The sequence below is a fragment of the Takifugu rubripes genome, chromosome 16 (genome assembly GCF_901000725.2).
Source record: "Takifugu rubripes chromosome 16, fTakRub1.2, whole genome shotgun sequence".
Lineage (NCBI taxonomy): Eukaryota > Metazoa > Chordata > Actinopteri > Tetraodontiformes > Tetraodontidae > Takifugu > Takifugu rubripes.
Window position 1 is genome coordinate 712306 of NC_042300.1, and position 17361 is coordinate 729666.

A 17361-nucleotide genomic window follows, 5' to 3' on the forward strand; every position below is an offset into this window, starting at 1 on the left:
CCTGATGAAAAAGAAGATCATGTTTCTGCAGCCTTTGTGCAGATCTCAGTGTTGGGTTGCTGTACCTTTTGTATAGAAAGAGTGAAGACAAATCTCCAGGCTGAACGACCAGGTTGAGTCAGGATATTCCCACAAGGCACAATAGGACCAACTAATAGCATTCCTGTAATGACAGCAGAAAAGCTGTGGACAAACATTCACGGTTGGCCAGATTTCTCTTTAAAGAGCCTTCTCTCCACGCGTCTTTGCTCCATTCACACAGGTCATTGGACCCCTCCCTGCTGTTTTGTGTCCTTCAGAAATATCCATTCCTCTCCTGTGAGCTTTTCATTCACCTGGAATAAACTTAGACATAAAATCAATGCGTACAAGTACAAGCAAAAGAAGAAGGCACAAGATGCTGAATTTTATTGACCCACACTTTGGTCAGTGGAGCACAAATTGAATACATTTTAAGAAACAGAAATAATAGAGTTGGCGTGCTGCTCTATATACAATATAACATTTAGGACTAGTTGTTTTGTCTGTTTGTTGTCAATTGTTCACGAGGGAGATAGTCTGTGGGAAAAAGCTGCTCCCTTGCCTGAATGTTCTGGCACTGAGAGCTCTGAAAAAGGGTAGCAAGTGGAGGAGCTGGTTTCCTGAGTGAGGAGGGTCTCTCTCCCCAATTTGGAGTTGTCTGCCTTCACATGCGAACGTTGGCAACAACAGTGTGAGGCGTTTGGGCAGCACAAGATCTGGGCTGGTTACCTTGAAGGCTTAGCTGAAGGAGTTAGTGCGTTACGAAATTATTATACAAATGATATTTTTTCTCTGATTTTCCTAAAGTGTCAATATAAATGACAGTAATTTTGAGTACAATTCAAATGTTCTTGAACAAACCTCCCAATGATAACATTTTTTTTAAATAAAAACTGAAAATGCGCTGTTCCAAATTATTACATAAATGATTTCAAAACATTTTATTGTTGTCAAGAACTGAAAATTGTCATTTGTTAAATTAGAAGAATTAGAAGGTCATATTTACTGAAATCAAAGGCTATTTCAATCAAAAACATCTTAAAAGGTCAAGTTACATTTTAAGACTTGACCCCTTATTTGATAGGAGCTTCACAATTCTTGCTTCCATTGAACTTTGAACCCGATGCTTTCAGCCCAAAACATGACTCCGCCACCTCCTTGCTGATGCTGCAGCCTTGTTGGAACATGGTGGCTGTCCACCAACCATCCACCACTCCATCCATCTGGATCATTCAGGGTTGCACAACACTCGTCAGTGAACAAAACAGTTTCAAAATTAGTCTCCAAATAGTTCTGGATCTGGAGCCCAGTTTCTGCTTGTGAGCATTGGATAATGGTGGCCGAATCGAGGGTTTATGCATTAACAGCAAACCTCTGGAGGATCCTACACCTTGATGTTTGTGGGGCTCCAGAGGCACCAGCAGCTTCAAATACTTGTTTCCTGCTGTGTAATAGCATTTTAGGAGCTGCTCTCTTAATCTGATGCATTTGTCTTGCAGAAACCTTCCTCAATGTGCCTTTATCTGCACGAACCCGGGTGTGCTCTGAATCAGCTACAAATCTTTTAATTGTACGATGATCATGCTTAAGTGTTCTTGAAATATGTAATGTTTTCATATCTTTTCTAAGGCATTGAACTATTTCATGCTTTTCAGAATCAGAGAGATCCTTTTCTTTCCCATATTGCTTGGAAATAGTGATCTGCTTAACAATGTGGAACAACCTTCTTAAGTGGTTCTTCCCTTAATTGGACTTACCTGGCAAACTAGTTGGCACAGGTGTCTGAGATTGATGCAAGGAACCCTGAGACACAATACCATCAATGAGTTTAACTGACAAACAAAAAAGTAAACCTTCATGACACTTAAACACAATTTGCATAATAATTTGGAATGCAGTGTATGACTAAAGTGTAACATGTCTGAGATGATTTTCCTTTTTAGAAGATTTTTATCAACATTTTTGTCATTGTAATTGATCTTTATTCTCAGATACTTCCATACATTGTTTTGACAAAATGGGGCATTGTCATAGTGTCCAAAAGCATTGCATCTAACTAGAAAAGCACAAGAAGAAGAGAATGGTCAGCAAACAAAGCTGCTTCCTGCAGGTACTTTTACAGCAATGAGCTTGGTTACAACTTTTCTAATTGTTGCAGATTTACTGGCTCCAGCTTTGACTAGTTTGTTGGACAAAAGCATCTGATGAGTTGACTTGTTGGGATTTGTTGACAGACCAGATGCAGAAAAGAACAATTTGAGTCTTGACTCCATATGAGAACACGTCAGGCATAATAGATCACAGACCCCCCCCAATCTGCTTCGACTGGCACCCTCCTGTATTCAGTGTGGACAGAATACACACAACATTGCCATTATCTTTATGCTCCAGCGATGGAGGCGCCTTTGTCGTGCCCCTGTCACCTGAGGATGCAGGTGCAGATGCAGATGATCAAATTTCACAGGTCAGCTCTGCCATCATAGGGGCACGACTCAGCTTTATTTTTAGAGAACAGTAAAATGCTAACCAATGCATTCAACAGGCGCTTTATTCAACCAAACCCTCAAGTGAACAGGAAATTTTAATATTTAATAAGGTTGGAAATAATTTAACAATTTAAATAATGTAACAATAATTTAACATTTGAATTTCATTTGAATGTTAAGTAGGTTATTTTTTTAAAAGATAAACACACGCTACTTCACACCGGAGACAACTAGAGTGTGTAAGTGGGATGATGAAAAATTTCTTTCTAAACTTCTCTAACTGTTTTATTCCTCTGGTGTCCTATAAGGACCTTCAGAGTCAAAATCTTTCATTTGGTGCTTAATTCCCAATACAAACTTGACGCATCTCAGCAAATCATCTTGCAGCATGGTGGTTTTGGTTTCACTGGAAATGTCTGAAAGAGTGATTCTCTGGAACGCAGCTCTTCTTGTGAAGATCCAGAACACTCCAACTCTTTCTGACCCTTTTATTCAGAGGTCTCAACACTCTCCAGAGTGCTTTTGCTTCTGAACGTCAATAGCTGACGTGCATTTCTGTCAAAACATCAGCATTATTCTGTCACTGTCAGCAATTCTAGCTGACAGCAAATACGAAACAGGAATCCGTGTTTATTAATCTCTAAAGCAGGGGTGGGCATCGAGGGCCGTATCCAAGCCAAACTTTCCGTCCTACAGGTAAACACTTTCACCTGGGGTTCCATTTACCTTGGTGAAAGCGTTTCCTGCCTGGTAGGATGCAAATCCCGGCTTGAATTCAACCCTCGAGGAATAGATTTGACCTCCTCTGATGGGCAAGTCCAATCCATGAAGGCTGAAATCCAGCAAGGTTTTGCATCCTACCAGGGAGAAACCACTTTCACCAAAGTAAATGGAACCCCAGGTGAAAGTATTTACCTGTAGGACAGAAAGTCTGGCTTGGATCCAGCCCTCGAGGACTGGATTTGCCCACCCCTGCTCCAAAGAATAGTCACAGTAGTGCATGTCCAAATGAACTGTTCAACAACAAGACAGATAGAATGCATTACTTTTCAATGTTACCCTTTTTCATTTGGCAGTATTGGGTGGACATTCTGAGTCAATGTGGGAAAAATCCCACTGAAAAAAACCTGAAATGTGGAGGAAGCTAAATGGAGGTCTTGAAAAATAGTGTGTGATGAATCGTATTAAGGAAAACCCAAATGGTCCAAAATGAGAAAATTCAAACTGAAAAATAGAGGAATACAAAAGAAAGCAAAATGAAGAACACATTGGTTATAAAAAATCAAAAGAAAAGATTTTTGTAAAAAAAGTGTAAGCAAAAATTAGCTTACACTTTTGCATCTATATTTTTGGAAGGTTCATGTGGTCGCTCACCATTTTAATATAGTCAATATTATCTTGGTGTGTGCCTTCTGAGAGTTAACTTTAACTAGACACAGGTGACATAACTGACAGGAACATTAAATGCCCAATTTAAAATTATATATTGGGAAAATTATTTGAATGAGAACCCAGTAAGGAATTGCTTTCTTTGCAGGTGGTCGTCATGAGCCATGTGGTACATTCAACAGCTATTAATAAACTTTAAACAACTGACAATTAACATTTAACTTTGTCTTTTTTACTGTCCCCCACAGTCTGCAACATAGTTTATTTGTGATGCATTAAGAAAGAAAGAAAGAAAGAAAGAAAGAAAGAAACGTACTTTTAAAAAAATCTATATTGTCACTATGTCTTGTTTAGGTTGGTTTTATGTGTTAATGTTAAGTAAAGGCGGCGTATTGTCCCCTCCCCTTTCGCGGGCCCCGCCCACGTGCAGGGAGGGGCCTGGACCAGTGTGAGTGCGGTGTCGTCATCGCTCGCAGCGCCCATTCATCTCCTCACTTGGGCGTTGGACTCTGTATCTTATTAACAACCAGGGAAATTTCTCCATTTTGCAGCCTGTCTGCGGCCACCGAGCGGGGATTTTATTACCTCTCGTTCTCTGCCAGTCTCTTGCAGCTCTTTTCCGAAATCCTGCTCTTCACTGGACTTTGTTTGACCGGTTCACAAGTGAACTTTGGCGTCGCTTGTTCGTGCGCAGAGCGGGAGACAGAAGCAGAGAGCTTTGGGTTTCAACAAAGACGCTTGTGGGGTCTTTGTTCACGTTTTTGGATCGGTTGACTTTCTTTGTCAGAAGGAAAAGCGATGGGAACGCCACTGTCCAAGACAGCTGGGAAGGCTGAAACTGCAGCTGAGAAGCCCGGAGAGGCTGCGGCTTCACCTACCAAGAGCAACGGACAGGTACATTGGATTTTTAACACCAGTCTTTGCGCATCCATTGTGGTTTTGGGAGGGGGGCGACGAGGGCGCAATTGGTACGTAACTACGGAGTGACCGAATGGAGACCTGCTGTGCAAGTTTAAAAGAGATGGAAATATGTGAGTTCTGATTCACAGGGTGAATTTACTTTGTGAGCAGCAGGTTATTGCACTTCACTCAAATTCTGATCTTAACCTCATTTGAAGGATATTTGGGTAAAAATCTCAATTTTTCATACAGGAGAATCCATTTTGGTTGGGGTTTCTTTCATAAAAATATCAATTCAGAACATTTAATGGATTATTACAAATGGATTATTAATGGTCAGTTTAAAAAATGACGGACAAGATGGGATTTACAGGTGAATATATACTTTAAAAAATTGAAGTAGCTGAAAGATGATTAATTGCACGACGCCAACAAAGAGGTTCCTTTTGTTGCTGGAGTGGAAAGTGGAGATGGCAGCCTGCTATCACATAAAAAGGGAGGCAGGGTTGCTGGGTGGGGGGACAGCGATGCGCGCTTCGCAAAGACGCGACGCACTTGGCTCGTTTGCTTCAACCTTTTGTTAGTCTAGGAAATAAAAACACTTGTTTGTGATATACATTTGGTAAATTATCAGCAATTGCGTCTCAAATGTGCTCTCCATGAGCTGCTTTGCTGACGAGCAGCTGCTGTTTTAATGAGCAAATGCTTCGCTTTAGCGATTCACTGCTACAGCGAGCAAACAGCGCCCCCCGTTGGTCACTTTTAGAAACAATTTATATGTATTAAAAACACCAAAACCAGAGAAGGTGCACCGGAAAACTCACTGGTGCGGGACTTTGAAATGTAAAAGAGAAGAGAGAGCATGTGTGTGATTGGTTTCCCCCTTAGAATTATGTGCATATCAATAACTGCAGACCACTATTCTTTTTAGGAAAACGGCCATGTTAAAGTGAATGGAGATGCCTCTCCTGCAGCAGCCGAGAATGGCAAAGAGGAGGTGCAGGCAAATGGAAGTGCCACAGCTGAGGAGAGCGCCAAGGAGGAGGGTGAGAAGACGGAGGCAGCCCCTGCTGAGACGGATGCTGCGGAGGGTGAGAAGGTAGAAGCAGCAGCTCCTCCAGCCGCTGAGGGAGAAACAGCAGCGAAGGCAGAGGACAGCGCCACACCCTCCACCAGCAATGAAACTCCAAAGAAGAAGAAGAAACGATTCTCTTTCAAGAAGTCTTTCAAGCTAAGTGGCTTCTCCTTCAAGAAGACCAAAAAGGAGACGGGAGAGGGGGCAGAAAGCGAGGAGCCAGCAGTAGAAGCAACGCAGGCAGGAGCTCCCACAGAGGAGGCCAAAGCCAATGAGGGGACAGAGGAAACAACAGGGGCTGCTAATGGGGAGGACAAGCCTGCAGAGGAGGCCACACCTGATGCCGAGCAAACAGAGTCAGAAACCAAAGCTGAGCCAGAGAAACCTGCTGAGGAGGCCAAGGAGGCCACGCCCCCTGCAGAAGAGCCAAAAGCAGAAGAGAAGCCAACTACGGAGGAACCCAAAACAGAAGAGGCTGCCCTGGTGTCACAGGAGTCAGACGAGGCTCCAACCACCGAGGCTGCCGAGTAAGTTAATGGAAAAGTGGAAATGGTCCGAGAGAAGAAGAAAAAAGATAATCAAAGAACATTTCCCTGATTGTGCTATGGAGCAACGGCACATCCAGGCAGTGAAGAACTTTTCTACAAGCAGGGATATTTTAAAACTTTCCTTTAGATTTGATTTTTTTGTTTTCACTACCCCCTTCCACAAAACCCACCTCGGTCCAGCGGCTCAGGAGGGTGGCTTCCCATTTAATACATCACCGTTCGCCATATATTTTTTCATCAGTATTAACAGATTTTTTTTATACAAAATGTTAGGGGAGAGGTATGGACATGGCTGTGGAAGGAAGGAGGCAGAGTTTGGGCTAAAAATGACTGGCGCTGATTTCGGGGCCGCAAACTGTAATGATAAGAATAATCATAAAAAATCCAACATATACATCCAACATACGGATTGACATGAAATGGTTTTCAAAGGAGACATCCCAGACTTAGACTTTTAGGAAGGCATAAGAAAATCGCTTCTCGTTAGCTGTACTAGTCAGTCATACCGTAGAAGATGTATAGCCTTTTTTGTTTATTGTTGGTTTTACAACCTTGATTTAAAAAAAAAAAATCAAATAAAAATGTAAGTATGTATAGGCGGGGGTGTTTTTAACTGTGATTATTGTACAAAAGGAAATCTTGATCTCAAGAAGCACACAAAGTTTGCAGCTCTTTTTCAACCTTCTCGTTGTTTTGTGAGATAACGTGAAGGGTCATCGCAGAAAGATCTTTCCTCAAACCACTCGAAAAACCAAGCTGTGATAAGTGACATGCTTACTTGTTAATATACTGTGGTATGTTTTTTTATTATTATTCCAGCAGCCGGTGTTCTCTTTCAGCGGTCTTTGATGAGAAAAATTTACAGAATCTATCAGATGCAATTGTTTGTGTAGCATCTTGTCTCTCTCTCTTTTACTTTTTTGTAAATACTGGAGAAGTTTTGACCAGTTTGACTTAGAGATGGAATGTAACTTTGCTTACAATAATTGCTATTAAACTCCTCTGCTTAAGGTGTTCGAATTTTCTGTGAGCACACTCAAAGCAAAAATAAATGTGAATAAAATCTGGACTGCATCTGTCTTTACTTGACCAAAACTGCACTGTAGGACTCAGCAGCATGAAGGTGGCATCTACTGGAACATCTAAAGACTGAACCCCTCCTAGAGTGTGACACAAAAAACTATTCCAAGGTAAGTATACATAACGAAGTGCCTGACAGGATTTACGTTGGAAACGATCCTTTGACCTGTATAAACATGTTTAGCCTTTGGGCTGTTTCAGTATTTGAAGAGCTGTTTTGTGGAGGAACTTCTGGTAACAAATGGTGGCCCATGAACTTTTTGAGTTATTGCAGTATATTCTGGATTTATATTGATATTTTAGGTTAGAAAAATTTACTTCACATTTGTTTTCTGTCAAGCATCATGTTCGTCCCCTTGAAATCTCGCTTCCTGGACGTTAAAAAATCGCTCAGCTTGTACGCCTGCGTGGACCCAATTTTGTGCGCGACTGCCACCACGTGGATACTTGTAGTCATTACATCGCGGTTTACGTAACGGGCTCTTGCATTTTTTGGTGGGTGGGGGGGCGGATTGCTATACAAATATCCATCCATCCATCCATCCTCTACCACTTACCCGGGGTCGGGTCGCGGGGCCTAAGAAGAGAAGCCCAGACTTCCCTCTCCCCAGCTCATCCGGAGGGATCCCCAGGCGTTCCCAGACCAGTCGAGAGACATAGTCTCTCCAACGTGTCCTAGGTCTTCCCGGGGGTGGACATGCGTTCAGGGACATGCCCTGAACACGTCCAGGCATCATCCTAACCAGTTGCCCAAGCCATCTCATCTGGCTCCTCTTAACGCGGAAGAGCAGCGGCTCTACTCCGAGCTCCTCCCGGATGGCAGAGCTTCTCACCCTATCTCTAAGGGAGAGCCCAGCCACCCTACGGAGGAAGCTAATTTATGACCATAGGTGAGGGTAGGAACGAAGATTGACCTGTAAATCAAGAGCTTCGCCTTCCGGCTCAGCTCTCTCTTCACTACGGACCGGTGCAGAGTCCGCATTACTGCAGACGCCGCACCGATCCGCCTGTCAATCTCCTGCTCCATTCTTCCCCTCCTTGACCTGGAGAAGGCACTCCACCTTTTTCCAGTTGAGAACCATGGCCTCGGATTTGGATGGTGCTGATTTTCATCACAGCCGCTTCACATGCGGCGGCGAACCAATCCAGTGATAGTTGGAGGTCACGGGCCGATGACGCCAACAGGACCACATTATCTGCAAAAAGAAGAGACCCGATCCTGAGGTCACCAAACCGGACCCCCTCAACACCATGACTGCACCTAGTTCAGGCATTGCCGCCACAGCACCGGTCAGCCGCCTCAACAATGGAGGCACAGAACATGGTCCACTCGGACTCAATGTCCCCCGCCTCCCCCGGGACATGGTCAAAGCTCTCCCGGAGGTGTGAGTTGAAGCTCCTTCTGACAGGAGACTCTGCCAGGCGTTCCCAGCAGACCCTCACAACACCTTTGGGTCGGCCGGGTCTGTCCGGCATCCTTCCCCATCATCGAAGCTAACTCACCACCAGGTGGTTGTCAGTTGACAGCTCCGCCCCTCTCTTCACCCCAGTGTCCAGAACATACGGCCGCAAATCCGATGACACAACCACAAAGTCGATCATCGATCTGCGGCCTAAGGCATACTGGTGCTAAGTGCAAATGTGGACGCCTTTATGCCTGAACAAGGTGTTTGTTATGGGCAATCTGAGACGAGCACAGAAGTCCAACAACAAAACACCACTCGGGTTCAGATCAGGGGGGCCGTTCTTCCCAATCACACCTCTCCAGGTCACACTGTCATTGCCAACGTGAGCATTGAAGTCACCCAGGAGGACGAGGGATCCCCCAGAAGGAGCACTCTCCAGCACTCCCTCTAAGGACTCCAAAAAAGGTGGATACGCTGAACTGCTGTTTGGGCCATAGGGACAAAAAACAGTCAGGATCCGTCCCCCCACCCGAAGGTGAAGGGAGGCTACCCTCTCATCCACCGGGGTAAACTCCAATATACAGGCACTGAGCTGGGGAACGAGAATTGCCACCCCTGCCCGTCGCCTCTCACCATCGGTAACTCCAGAGTGGTAGAGAGTCCAACCCCTCTCGAGAAGACTGGTTCCAGAGCCCTTGCTGTGCGTCGAGGTGAGGCCAACTATATCTAGTCGGAACTTCTCAACCTCGCGCACCAGCTCAGGCTCCTTTCCCACCAGAGAGGTGACATTCCATGTCCCTAGAGCCAGTTTATGCAGCCGGGGATCAGACCGCCAAGGTCCCTGCCTTCGGCCGCTACCCAACACACACAATGCACCCGACCCCCTTGGTCCCTCCAGCAGGTGGTGAGCCCATGGGAAGGGGGGTCCCATGTTGCCTCTTCGGGCTGTGCCCGGTCAGACTCCATGGGCAGAGGTCCGGCCACCAGGCGCTCGCCAACATGCCCAACCCCCAGCCCTGGCTCCAGGAGTGGGCCCCGGTGACCCGCATCCGGGCAAGGGAAACTTAGGACCAATGTTTTTACTCGTCATAAGGGGGTCTTGGGCTACGCTTTGTCTGGTCCCTCACCTAGGACCTGTTTGCCATGGGTGGCCCTACCAGGGGCATAAAGCCCCAGACAACGGAGTTCTTATGATCGTTGGGACACGCAAACCCCTCCACCACGATAAGGTGGTAGCCCAGGAGGGGCTATACAAATTTGCTTTACAAATAGTACCGGTAATGTCTCTCCGTCTTAAGGTACTCTGGTGAGAACCTCCGTCAGGGGTGTTGGAGCCCAGTAATTGAGGGCTACAATCCATCTGACCTTCCTGTGCTTCCAGACAGAACCAGAAAACCCCATTCGATTGCAGCACTAAAAGGACAAGGTTCCAACCCAACTACCCCGATAAGACTGTATAAAGGTTTTTATTGACAAATGCAAAATATTACAATTCAAACATGACATTTCCATATGTTCATCTACATATTTCACCCACAGTGGTCTAAAAGTAGAAGTCCAGGTTCCTTCAGAAGATCAAGCACATTGGAATAAAAAAAGACAGGTTAAGTCAAGAAAGTACAAAAGTTCACTGATTCACTAAACAAAGACAAAAAACTAGGTTTATTTTAAATGTAGAAAACATAATAAATATGTTGCCCGAGATGTTTGGAACACTCCTCCATCACTCATGTGAGTGCATGCGCTTTGCTCAGGCACTGGTCATCGGCTCAGTCACACTGTCAGCACAAACATAATTACTTTGATACATAATGGAAATAACAATTGCATCATGAGAATTTTCCCTAAATAACATCAAGGTTTTTTTTTTTTACAGCGACACAACTGACAGAAAGAAAGAAAGCCTTTCTGAGTGGTTCGGGGTCATGGGTGACGACAGGCTGCAGCATCGCCCTTCTATGCTGAGTGGTTCAGCTGCACTTTTTGGGATTCAAAATGTCTTTGTTCACAAACTAACTAACAAACAAACAAACTACCCACCCAGAGAAGCTGTCGACTGACCACTGATTTTCTAGGGCTTATTTATTTCGCTATTGTCAGTGTTAATAAGATACCACTAGGGGGCAGCACTTGCACTCTCTGAGCTGCACACTAACAGTAAACTATCTGGCAAATGAGAGTCAAGTTTAATTTTAGTTTAGTTTCAGTTTAAAGCTTTGTGTTTTATTCAGCCAATGAACTTTGACATCACCTTTTGGAGTCAGTCTTCTCAGCACTGCTGTCCATTGTTTTCTCCTCCTCTTTAATTTCTATAGGAGGATAAAAGATTCTTGTAAGACAGAACTGACAGCACAATATATCTGTAGTGATTATTAAAGCTCACCACTTTTCTTGTCCTCTCCATCCTTTTTGTCTTCATCAACTCTGGGCCTTTTTCCCTTCTTATGATTGGCAACATTTTTCCTCCCCCCCTCACCTTCATCCTCCGAGTCAGAAAACTCTTCCTCACAGGCTATCCTCTTATCTGTGGCACGGACTGAAATTAAACAAGACACAATTTGAGATTAATTACAACAGCAACTTTGAAATCATCTACGCATGTATTTTGGTATAAATGTCTAAAAAAGTGACATCAATGCACATTTGTAATCTTTGGAATACTGCTGCTAAAATCAACACCAAGGAGCAGTTTCAAGTTAAAAAGCTGGAGTTGGCAGCAATTATATCTATAACAAAATGCAGGAATGCAAACAAAAGTAACAAATCGAGCTTGTGCTAGACAGGACAGTGCTTGAACGGCACACAGCAACATTTCCAGCTCTGACACAAAACCTCCAAAAATCACAACTTTTTAGGAATACTGGGAAAATACCCGTCCGACTCAACCCTGTGGCCATGTAACGACAGGCTGTGGTAAATATATTCAGAGCAATTTTTAGGTTATCATATGAAAAGGTTTGTATTGCACTCTCACTGAAGTGCCGTCAACAGGGAGGACCTAACAGGTGCTCTTTGCATGTGTTCACACACACCAAAGACAACATTGGCAGAAATTTGGGTTTTACATGGAAACATGTAGACTGCAGTGGTCTGGGATGGAAAAAAAATACATTTATAAATTCTGTCGTACTGGACAAGCGCTTGTCAGGATCTTCTGTGTCTTCGTCCACACTGTCGTCAGGGACGGCATCTTCAGGGGTGGCCTGCATCTGCACTCCAGGAGCGTGAGGCAGCATCCTCAGGTTCTCAAAGAGGCGCTGCCTAAAGTGTCACAAAGACATCATATCCAGCATTGATATGAGAAGAAAAGAACCACCATAATTATGTGATACAGTGACAGGATTTATAGGAACATCAAATATATCTGAAGAATGAGCCCCTCTGCAGTAAAAACCACTCAAACATTGTTACAGTCATGGTAGAGGAGTGCTTACTTGATCTTGTCCATGTACTCCTGAGTGTTCTGATTGGTCATGTTTGATGGGCTGATGTGCAGCTTGAAGTCAGGCCCAAAGTATTCAAAATAATCATTGTATGGAAGCTCTGAAAAACATTACTGACATGAGTGACAGGAAGTAGACCACAGTCTCAGGGTGTTTCTGTCCTACAGACCATCTGGAATGTCAGTGTCCAGGGCGACGGCTGTCTCATAGGTCCAGCAGCGAGCCACATTGCGGATGGTGTATCCTCCTCCACCCAGCATGAGCAGTGGGAGGTTGAAGGACTTCATGTACTCCACACACTTTGCATGGCCTGGTGGAAATCAAAGATCCTTAGCAACATCTGCTCTTTTCAACAAGAAAGGAGTGTGCACGTGTGCATGTGTGTTTACCACGAATGGTGAGGTTAAAGCAGCCAAGACGATCTCCTGACAGCGAGTCAGCGCCACACTGAAGAACCACAGCACTGGGCTGGTACATTTCCATCACCTTTGCCATCACCTGCAGGCCCACAGATAAATGGGACTGATCAAATCTGATGTCATCCACGAAGCTTCATCTTCACTAAACCACAGTGACAAGGGGGGAGATAGATGGTAGATTCTCAGGCTTTTACTTACGGGTTTAAAGATCTGCTCATAAGACTCGTCGTCTATGCCATCACGCAGGGGGAAGTTAACGGCATAATATTTGCCTTTTCCTGCCCCAATATCCTGAATTAAAATGAAAAAAAGATTGAGTGACTGTTGTCATTGTCACAAGAGAGGGAGTATTTAACACTAAAACTAAAATAGTTGAAACTGAAAAACTATTTTCACTTTTCTGGACATTTACCCTGAGGTCTCCAGTTCCAGGGAAATACTCCCCATATTTATGGAAGGACACGGTCATGACCCTGTCAGTGGTGTAGAAGGCCTCCTCCACACCGTCTCCATGATGGATGTCTATGTCGATGTACAGCACTCTCTGGTGGTACCTGGGACAGAGCAGAGCTGCGATCAGAGCACAGCAAACTTTGTTGCAGCTATTCAGGGGCACAGATTCAACACCCTTTTCCAGCAGTCTGTGGGTATTTTGTTCATTGGGGATGTGTGTGTGTGTGTGTGTGTCAAAGCAAATGAAAGTTTATGCAGCAATTCGAATAATTTTAACATTGCTTTATTTTAACACACAAAACTACAAGAGCAGCATTTCAGCTGTTTTGGATTTAACTGAAACTGAAGCATTAAATTTAAGGATTCAGAAAGACCTCCATCAACATAGTGAACAGCAGAGGAACGCTCTTTCAAAATGTTAATATGAAAACAAAGATGCATCATCAACTACAAAATAGCTCTATGTCCATTTAATGAGCAATACCGAACATTTACAAGGCATACATAAGAGGATTCACCCCCTTATATAGATGAGATTATGGTCAGTAGCCTTTCATGACCAAGTATGTATAGGGGAGTTTATATTTAAAGGTCACCTTCAGAGAATCACCAAGGTACCCTTGAGCAACGTCCCGCACCCTCAAATGCTCACACGGGCCCAAGCTCACATGCAGCTGGGATAAGCTCCAGCACCCTCCTCATGAGCCCGAAAAGGGATCAAGAAAGAGAAAAAAGAAAGGGTAAAAGTATTTCCATGAATATTCACTGCTTCATTTTTTTTATCTAATTCCTCAGAAAGCCAGCAGATGGCAGCAGTGTGGCAGAGATAGCCTCACAGATCACCTGAGTGCTGCTGATGGGCATCAGGTGGTCATAGGATAAAAACACCTGTGTCTGGGAGGGCCAGCCTCCAGTTCACTATCATTCCTACAACTGCAACGTGAAGACTAAAGAACCCTGCAAACAACTCAGTTAAAAGATCACTAAAAAGTTAAAGTCAGAGGATGCTACATACAGATGCACCTGTTTGAATGTGTGTAGTGAGGGAGGCCAGGAGACACCTACGACCGCTGTAAAGAGGTTAAAAGCTCCAGTGGCTCAGATAAGCAGCTTTGCACACAGCTGTTGCCCAGGTTCTTCACCCCTCCGTACTGTGTGTGCATGTTGCATCTACTATACACTGACCTGACCGCAATTTCCAATAGAATATAACTTGAACTAAGGTTGAAAAAATCTGTTTACTTTCACAAAAAGAAGCCTGCATCTGTTTGTCTAGGAGGCTCTGCTCAAATGCAGTGGTGGACCAGTAACATAACAAAAAAAAACATTAAAGGAACAACACTGAATGCTCCAATCAGTTGGAGCAGCAGTCTGCTTCAGCTTCAGGGAGCCGTCAGAATTGTTCTGACCAAGATGTCACAAAAACGACGGTGGATCAAACTTACTTGAGCAGCTCCAAGATGGCCAGGACAATATCGTTGACGTAGCAGAAGCCAGAAGCCTCCGACTTCTTTGCATGGTGAAGTCCTCCAGCCCAGTTGACGGCGATGTCGGTCTGCTGTCTGTTTAACTTCACTGAGCCAGCTGTCAGCAACACACAGCACTTACAAAGGGGCTGATTCAAACGTGGAAACCTAACGTACATGTTCTGCCGTTTTCCCTTACAACCTCACTTACCGTTGTAGGAATGAACTTGTCACTGAACAACTTGCTCCATTTGTTCTATATTTAATTCAGAACAATAAATAAAGAAGTCCTAATAGCGGCCCATTAATGATGACTAGTCCTGGCAGACCTATGATAAACAAGAGGCTGTAAAATCTATTTCAGATTGGTACTCAAGCAGAGCTGATTATTTATGACCTGAAAGTATTGTCTCTGTAGCTGACAGTGTTTATCACACAATCACGCTGAAAGTAATGGCAGCCAACTCAATAATCAATACGGTCTCTTTTCATTAAAGCTGCCTCTTGGCTGGAACAGTATTCTAGTGTCTAATGAGGAGGTTCTTTATCTCTCGTGGAGTTTACGCACCTCATTGTGATTTTTCTTAATCATGATCTTAAGATGCGAGTTTAAAATCTTAGCTTTCAACATTATGGATAAGTTACTGCACTGCACTTCCTTCACAAACTCCAACAAATCTCTTCAAATAATTACACACATACTCAGAGGCAAACCTTTGGATAAATCGTGACATCAACCAATTTACCAGCAGATCCTCCAGCAGAAAGTTGGCAGAATTCAAACAGGCCGTCAAACACAGGACAGTCCTCTCCGACGTTGACTGCAAAATGATATTAGGAGTAATGTATGAGATAGCTGGGCTCTGTAAAAGGTGCCATCTGTAGACATTGTGTTAACTCTACAAACTACACAGCTCAAAATAGTTCTTGACTCCTGACTGATTCCTATTCGAACAGAGATTTGACCAAGGATAAAAGACAATGTTGTAAAAGGCCATAAACAATGATCACAAGAATGAACGAATGCAACCCCAAAATTTTAAATATCAAATCATGATCACAACAGTTGCTTGTGGAGAGCAAACAGAAAGGCTAAGCATGAGTATTGAAAAGACAAAACTGATCAAAATGTTTGAACTAATCCATAACCGTTGCTGGTCTAATTGATTGATTTATTCTATCCAGAGTGTGAAGATATTACAGGGAGAAACCCAAAGACAGTTTATAATGTTGAATATGAGACAGCTGGAAGAAAACATGGGCTACTGTCCGCCAGGCTGAGATGGACCTTACAGCGCTGCATCTGCTTGCTGAACTCAGACATGTTGTCCGGTCTTATGGATCGCAGGAACTTGATGTAGTCGTCGCTGTGATATTTGGTCATTTCCTCTGCTGTGGCTTTGTGTGGTCTCTGCAGAACAAACCCAGTTAGGAGAATAACCTAAGAAATATCCCTTTAAAGAAGTCTTTTTCAGAGTAGGCTCAAAACATCACAATGTACAATCAGATGATGAATTTAGCCATTGCAAACATACATAGATTTCCATTTTCCTGTAGAGTCCATAGTTGAGAAGCAGGTTGTGGGTCATCCGGATGCGATGTGGTTTCATGGGATGTCCTTGTCCGTAATAATAATTTCCTATGTCACCTGCAAAGCAAACACATCCATTGCTTTAACAGTGGAAATGAGTAGTGTTGCAAAACCTCTATGTAACATGAATTTCATGTGACAAATTCTAATTGAAAACTGTGGTTGGGTGAAAAGTTGGTCTAAAACGAAGACATCCTTTTCCAACAACCACTGAAGTTTAAAAAGAAAACATTATTTAAAGATGCCCTGATTAGCTGATGACCTGTGCTGGCCACTGTTCAATAACAGTCTTAAACTAGTATTAAATGGTTCGATCAAAATTATCCAGTTCCAGAAAAAGAGCATTAATGAAACACTTTGTTTTGGGAAGTCTTGCCACAACACTTCAGTTTCCAACGCTCGTACTGGACCACCAAAGACTAGACAACAACTTTGAGGGCATTTTAATATTTCACGTTGTCCAGAGGAACGAAGTTAATACACAGCCTGGTTCTTTATTCTCAAACAATGATCATATCATATAACAGAGATTTCACTGTTGACCGCTCACATCTAACTAATTAAAACGTCTTTAAAAATCAATGAGCATCCTTCTTTTTTATCAGAACAAACTCATAATCCGATTCAGAGCAGTCGAATCGGACGAGCGTGTTTAAATAAAAGTTTAAGAATAAAGACTTGCACCGAAGAATCAAACCAAACAATATAATTAACGTTAGCATGTGGCTAGCTCGCTAGCTAGAACATCCGCCGGCATCCCTGGCTCACTGGATTAGCCGCGCAGCTGTGTTAGCCGGACTGCAGCCCGTAATTCTTCCATTCGGGATGTCCCGTACCGTCATAGTAATAGCAGACCTTCTTCTTGGTCCCACTCGCAGTCGTGTAAGCCATTCTCGGAGTAGCTCTCGGATACAACTCGATTTAAACGAGCGTAATGTAAACAGAATGAGTCTGAAAAATAACACAAGACGGAACCAAGCCGGGGAGCGGAGCGCACTAGGTGATAGGAGGCGCAAGTGTACAGGGGCGGAGCGGTGCGACACGTCCCACACAGTACAAAGATTAGAGCGCTCTTCTCTTCAAC

General features: G+C 43.8%; 2 protein-coding genes across 2 annotated transcripts; one reads left to right on the forward strand and one right to left on the reverse strand.

Annotated features, from left to right (window-relative positions):
- Positions 1 to 4362: 4362 nt before the first annotated feature.
- Positions 4363 to 7488, forward strand: marcksa (myristoylated alanine-rich protein kinase C substrate a). Its single transcript, XM_029849435.1, has 2 exons — positions 4363 to 4790; positions 5728 to 7488. Exons 1-2 carry the CDS (start codon positions 4695 to 4697, stop codon positions 6400 to 6402), a joined length of 771 nt encoding a protein of 256 aa, XP_029705295.1. The 5' UTR covers positions 4363 to 4694; the 3' UTR covers positions 6403 to 7488.
- A 2864-nt stretch (positions 7489 to 10352) lies between these two features.
- Positions 10353 to 17342, reverse strand: LOC101079482 (histone deacetylase 2). Its single transcript, XM_003977325.3, has 14 exons — positions 17114 to 17342; positions 16222 to 16334; positions 15980 to 16097; positions 15433 to 15507; positions 14666 to 14804; positions 13180 to 13321; positions 12966 to 13058; positions 12738 to 12846; positions 12518 to 12658; positions 12340 to 12448; positions 12036 to 12166; positions 11289 to 11441; positions 11157 to 11214; positions 10353 to 10683 (listed from the first exon to the last, which is right to left on the reverse strand). The coding sequence occupies exons 1-14, from the start codon at positions 17166 to 17168 to the stop codon at positions 10656 to 10658; spliced, it is 1464 nt and encodes a 487-aa protein (XP_003977374.2). The 5' UTR covers positions 17169 to 17342; the 3' UTR covers positions 10353 to 10655.
- Between the last annotated feature and the right edge of the window lie 19 nt (positions 17343 to 17361).

What these genes read in the sequence shown, in the direction of transcription:
- marcksa (XM_029849435.1), top strand. Translation starts at nt 4,695, where the DNA reads ATGGGAACGCCACTGTCCAAGACAGCTGGGAAGGCTGAAACTGCAGCT. An exon ending in CTACCAAGAGCAACGGACAG is followed by an intron (nt 4,791 to 5,727) that starts GTACATTGGATT and finishes TATTCTTTTTAG; the next exon opens with GAAAACGGCCATGTTAAAGT.
- LOC101079482 (XM_003977325.3), bottom strand. Translation starts at nt 17,168, where the DNA reads ATGGCTTACACGACTGCGAGTGGGACCAAGAAGAAGGTCTGCTATTAC. An exon ending in CAGCAAGCAGATGCAGCGCT is followed by an intron (nt 15,508 to 15,979) that starts GTAAGGTCCATC and finishes ATCATTTTGCAG; the next exon opens with TCAACGTCGGAGAGGACTGT. An exon ending in GAGAAGACTGACTCCAAAAG is followed by an intron (nt 10,684 to 11,156) that starts GTGATGTCAAAG and finishes TTGTGCTGACAG; the next exon opens with TGTGACTGAGCCGATGACCA.